We start from the raw sequence: 6,000 nt of genomic DNA, 5'->3' as shown, positions 1-6,000 counted from the left end.
TAATAATAATTTTTTCAAAAATAAATTGGCATTTTAAAAAAATTAAAATCAAATAGGCCGGTTGTTTAAAACATAAGTCAAAATACCCAAAAAGCTTCTTTAAAAAACTTTATTTAGTATTTTTTTAAATGAGTAAAAATGACTTTATGGTCATTATTTATTTATTTATTTTTTTATTATTAAGATGGGCAAATCAGTTACCTCAATAAATATTGTGATTGAAGAGTAAATCTTTCAAACTCTAACTTAGTAAAAGAAAAGGTTACTATCATTCTAATAATAAAGTGTTACACTAGAATCATCACGGTAAATATAAAAAAAAATAAATTTAATTTATAAAAGAACTAACAACAATGTTAAAATAGCTTATAAAAATAAAGTTAATTTATAAAAGAACCAAAACAATGTTAAAATAGCTTATAGATTATTTTAAGACATTAATATTGACTTGTAAGGAAATGTTTTGAAAATTAGAAATTAAGAAGATAAAGTCAAATTTAAAACATAATTCTCCCTTAATTAAGTACCAAATCAATAACTAATGACAAAGTTGTCTACTCCAAATTATTTTGAAAGGAACCTTGTGATAATGCATATTGGAAATGTAGTTGTTGGGTTTATTTCCAATGATAACATATTGCTTCGCTTGCAAGCAATTAGAAGTCAACAATTATCAAACTTCAAAGAAAACATTGCTATGCACGTAAAAATAACCAAGATAGTTAATAATATCTGAGACAATTACAAGTTTTTTTTTTAAAAAATGGATAAATCAGTGAGGGTCAGGTAGTCTGACACCAGGGCGGCCGATCACACTAACTGTATATATGCCGGTCAATTTATTCAAAAGAGTGTGCACGTACAAATGTGGAGTTAGTCTCTCACGCACAATACACGCTACATATACCCTCATTTATTGGAGTTGTAGAGTTAATTCTTCTTGCACACATCTTAAAATTTGATTTTAAATAATAGTAGTGCTAATTTCTTAAAAAGAAATAAGTTTTTTACAAAATTAAAATCAAATAGTTTTCTTTAAAAAAATTAATAGCTAAAAAAACCCAAAAGCTTCAATAAAACACACTTTATTTAAAACTTTTTTTTTTATGCTAATGCTTAACCAAACATTTGAAAAGATGGCTCCATAAAATAACCCAATGGCTATTACAATAAATATAAAAAAATAAAACCTAAATTGAAAAAAAAAATTCACTTCAACCGGTGGTAAGATTTTTGCTCGCCAAGTAAAACATCAAGAGATCAATCCTCTCACCAACATTGGTTAAGTGTGTGACTTATCCACCTACTACTATGGTGCTACTACTACTACTAATAATAATAATATTAAATAGGTTGTAAATATATACAAACATCATCTGCAGATGTTCATCAACATCTACAAATATAATTAAAAAAAAATAATCATGTGAGAATGGAGAAAATCAACGGGAGTTGGAAGTTGATGATGATGGGCATAAATTATTAGGGGTTTGTTCGATACTGATCTACCATCTTATGGGGTTGTCTTAGTCCCCGGAAGGTCCCCACTTCATAAATATAAAAGACCATCTCCATCATCAACAACTGGTGACATGTCAGACTAGTGAGTTGTTAGAAAGTTGTCATATCATGACACACTTAAAAAAAATCATGTGGAAACAACCCATCCATCTACCAACTCTTTGAACCGACCTCGTCAAAGTAAACGGAATAATATTTTATTTCAATTTTTTTAATAGATATTATTCCCTCATGCATCCCACTCCAACCTTTATTATTATTATTTTTACCGACAACAAAACCGCTAAGAAAAACAGAAACATGCACAAACCTCAACAAACAAATAGAGATAAGATCTATATATATGTGAATGTTAAAATTATATACAACCACTGCTCACACTCTAAATAAATTTGCATTCACATATGATTTAAACATTTATAACTTTGGAAGATTTTTAACAAAAAAACTTGAGTACTATTTAACCACTTATCATTGTTAATAATAATAACAATAATAATAATAAAGGGAAATGAGCAAATAGTTCTTCTAAAGTTAAAGTATTCACACAAAAACCCTATGACTTTGAGTATTCCCAGATGACCTTTTTTTTTCTGACAAGTTACTTTTTAGACCTTACTGACATAAAAATAACTGATGTTGACAGGATTACCTCTTAGTTTTTTAAACAGAAACACATAATTTTAAGCAGAAACACATAATCTTAACAAAAAAATTCAAAATTTTAAGCGGAAACCCATAATTTTAAGCGGAAAATACATTTTGTGTGATAAAATAAACTGACGGAATGAGCTGCATTAACTGAAAAGTAAATTATCAAAAAAATAGGGACTGTTCGGCAAATATAAATATCAGAAGGTTTGTCTACAATTGTTTTGAAACTTTGAAAAAGCTATATTTAATTTTCCCTAATAACAATAATTATTATTACCCCAATTATTAACTATTATTTATGGTGTTGGTAGTAGTAGTAGGAGTGGTAGGTGAGGAATTGGAATGTGTCCATGTCAAAATTACTATAAAATGTTGAGGCATTCGTTCATTGAGGAATAAACACAAACACTTGAAGGGCAACACTAACAGCATCATCAAACCAAAGGCCATGGCACCAAACGACTGCTTCGTCACCAATGGAACCACAAAGAAGGAATCAAGAGAGGAGGAGGAGACGGTGGCGTACACCTCCGCCTTGCGCCTGGGCTGTAGCACATCGGTGGCGATGGCGCTGAAGGCGGTGATTGAGCTGAACGTGCTGGAAGTCATCGCGGCGGCAGGGCCTGGTGCGCGGTTGTCACCGGAGGAGATCGTGTCTCAGATTGAGACCACGAATCCGAATGCTGGTGAGGTGCTTGATAGATTGCTCCGGTTCTTGGCGAGCTATAACGTGTTGAAATGCGAGGTGGTGGATGGAGAGAAGGGGATGATGAAGAGGAAGTATGGATTGGCACCGATCTGCAGGTTTTTCACAAAGGATGAAGATGGAGTCTCTGTTGCGCCGCTCTTGCTCATGAATCAAGACAAGGTCTTGGTTGATGCTTGGTACTCTGCCCCTAACCCCTAAATCCATTCTTTTTGTTATTTTTTATAAGTTTTTATTTGTCGTCCGCATAAACATTTTCAGTAAAAACTGTGGTCTAGTCTAATAATAACTACATGTAGTTGGATTGAGAGATTTCAAATTTAAACATTTCTCAGTTTATAATTCATATCCAAAAATTTTTTAAAATTTTGATTATTTTCACTTCTGTATCTGTGTCTAAAAAGATGTTTTTTTAATTTTTATACAATAAACATTTAATTAAGAAGAGACAAGAAGGACATATTGACGGTGACTTGCTAATTACTGAAAATTAAATTTGTCCTGTCATACAAAAGAGAGCCGTGTACGAACTTCTCACAGGAGGTACGGAGAAGGTTCTGTCATTTTTGTTTTTAATATAAATTTAATTTTTTAATTATCAAACCACAATATATTCGGAATTTATTTTCCATAAGTGTAGGTAATAGTTTATTTTATTAAGAAAATTGAAATTATTGATAATTTTTTTATAGGGTCTTTTATTATGAATTTTATTTTATTTTTTCAATTTTTTTTTTGTTCTAAAGAAACTTTATTTTTTATAAATTATGATTTTGGTTCGTTGGTTTTAGTGCAAGAGCATGGATAATCATAGTTAAAAGAATATATTAATTAAAACTAAATATTTGTTTTTAATAGGTGTTTATTACTCTCCCTCTCTGTTCTTTTTTATCTATTGTGATTAACAGAATCTCACATACCAAAAAATTTAGTTATTTTACATAATTTTATATAAAAAAGTAATTAATTTTTTAAAATTATTTCTAATTTATATTTTCATTTTTTTCTATTTAATTATAGAAACATAAATGAATAGAGTGTTAAGGGTAATTTTGAGAAAAAAATAATAAATGTTTTTTGATGTTAGAAAATGACAGATAAAAAAAATATGAATTTATTACATATAAAACAACAATGGAGGAGGGAGTAGGATTAATAATTTTAAAAATTTTAAAAATGAAAAGCATTCTTATTAAATGATTAAATATTATGAAACATGATTGGTAGTATTATTGCCGCCCATAAAAGACAAATAATTGGGCTTGAGCTAGTCAACCCATTAGGCCGGCTTTCTTTGAAAATAAGGAACTTTTTTATTTTTGCTTTTAATGTTAATGTCTATGTATGTTAATTGCTTGACAACCCAAGTATACTTACTATTTTTTCCTCCGAGTTTAAAGATGGTCCTAAACTAATTTTTCATTAAAAAACTCATTTTTTTAAATTCAGACCAAAAAACATTATTATTATTTTTTTTCTAAAGAAAAACCACTTAAATGAATGTGATTAATATGATGTACAGGATAAACCTCAAGTATGCAGTGTCAGAAGGAACAACCCCCTTTGTGAAAGCTCATGGAGAGTCAGCATTTCAGTACCATGGCAAAGACCACAGATTCAGTGAAGTCTTCAACCAGGGCATGTTTAACCATACAGCCATGCTTATGAAGAAGATCCTTGAGACATACAAGGGCTTTGAGAGCCTTGATGTGCTTGTGGATGTGGGTGGTGGCATTGGTGCCACTCTTGCCATCATCCTCTCTAAGTACCCCCACATCAAAGCCATCAACTTTGATTTACCTTTTGTTATCTCTGAAGCAAAACCCATTCCAGGTTCTTTTTGAACAAATTTTCATATACATGCTTAAAAACCATGCATGGATTTACATTAAAAATAATTACTTGTGATTGTTTGCATGCAGGAGTTGAGTTTGTTGGGGGAGACATGTTTGCAAGTGTCCCAACTGGTGATGCCATCTTCATGAAGGTTTGTTAGTTTTAGTAATTATTAGTACTAGCTACTACTCTTCATACAGATATAAAATATTAACATATAGTGATTAAACTAAGGGTTTTGTTTACATGCATGCATGCAGTGGATACTTCATGATTGGGATGATGAGCACTGTGTGAAGATATTGAAGAATTGTACGGAAGCATTGCCAGATAATGGGAAGGTGATTGTTGTGGAAGGTGTTATTCCAGAAATACCAGAAGACAGTGATGATGCAAGGAATGGATACATGGGTGACCTTTGCATGTTGACTTACAATGTTGGAGGAAAAGAGAGGAATGAGAAAGAGTTCAAGTATTTGGCTAAAGAAAGTGGGTTTTCTGGATTTAAAATTGCTTGTTGTGTTTATGGCTTTTCAGTCTTGGAGTTTAGCAAGTAATCCTGGTTACTTTTGTTGATATAATTCCTAAGTCATTTCCTTTGTCTTTGTGTGTTTTGTGTACTCTATGTTTTCATTCATGAATAAAATCAAGGATGTTAATTAATTTTATTTTCCTTATATTCTCTTAATTATTTAGTTCCAATTATTCTTCTGTTATTGGTACAAATAATTAATACATCAAATATTTAAAATCATGAACCAACAATCGTTCCGCTCGTTGTACGTACCCTTGTCTTCTTCAGACGTGGTTAATTGGATGAGTGAGATTAATGAGAATTCTCCGAAACTTTTTTACAAATGGATTAAGCTATTACTAACTTCTTTTTTTTTTTTTTAATGAATATAGAAAAGCCACATAATCTAACAATTCGAACCTAATCTAAACATGGGAAGAAAAATTAATTAAATATTGACTCTTTTGTTGTTTAATGATATTCATGACGAAAAGCTTTACAAATATTTTTAAATAAAGTGACCATAATCCAACTTGGCATGTGTTGAGTCCAGCCCATTTGTGGGTTGGATGGGATAGATGGGCTTGGAGCCCATGATGATGAAAAAAAATGAAACTATGTCAATTAATAGTTTGCCAAGGGCAAAAGGGTCCTTGTATGTGAATATTCTATTTGAGTAAAACTCTCATTATTGGGATGAGAGGAGATGAAAAAGAGAGCTGGGGAAAGACAGTGAGAAAGAAATTGAAGAGAAGAGAAGAGAGAGAAA

At 30.9% G+C, this 6,000-nt stretch overlaps 1 protein-coding gene across 1 annotated transcript; it reads left to right on the top strand.

The window, feature by feature from the left end:
- The first annotated feature begins 2,547 nt into the window (after nt 1–2,547).
- Nucleotides 2,548–5,394, top strand: LOC120280598 (caffeic acid 3-O-methyltransferase-like). Its single transcript, XM_039287478.1, has 4 exons — nt 2,548–3,060; nt 4,404–4,714; nt 4,804–4,868; nt 4,978–5,394. Exons 1-4 carry the CDS (start codon nt 2,624–2,626, stop codon nt 5,272–5,274), a joined length of 1,110 nt encoding a protein of 369 aa, XP_039143412.1. The 5' UTR covers nt 2,548–2,623; the 3' UTR covers nt 5,275–5,394.
- Nucleotides 5,395–6,000: the final 606 nt, after the last annotated feature.

Source organism: Dioscorea cayenensis, chromosome 2, assembly GCF_009730915.1.
Source record: "Dioscorea cayenensis subsp. rotundata cultivar TDr96_F1 chromosome 2, TDr96_F1_v2_PseudoChromosome.rev07_lg8_w22 25.fasta, whole genome shotgun sequence".
In the NCBI taxonomy this organism is placed as follows: Eukaryota; Viridiplantae; Streptophyta; class Magnoliopsida; order Dioscoreales; family Dioscoreaceae; genus Dioscorea; species Dioscorea cayenensis.
This window is presented reverse-complemented; position numbering and strand designations above follow the sequence as displayed.

Bases quoted from the DNA above. Each gene is read 5' to 3' on its own strand.
- LOC120280598 (XM_039287478.1), top strand. From the start codon at position 2,624: ATGGCACCAAACGACTGCTTCGTCACCAATGGAACCACAAAGAAGGAA. The intron at 4,715-4,803 runs GTTCTTTTTGAA...GTTTGCATGCAG, and splicing joins TGAAGCAAAACCCATTCCAG to GAGTTGAGTTTGTTGGGGGA. The intron at 4,869-4,977 runs GTTTGTTAGTTT...GCATGCATGCAG, and splicing joins GTGATGCCATCTTCATGAAG to TGGATACTTCATGATTGGGA.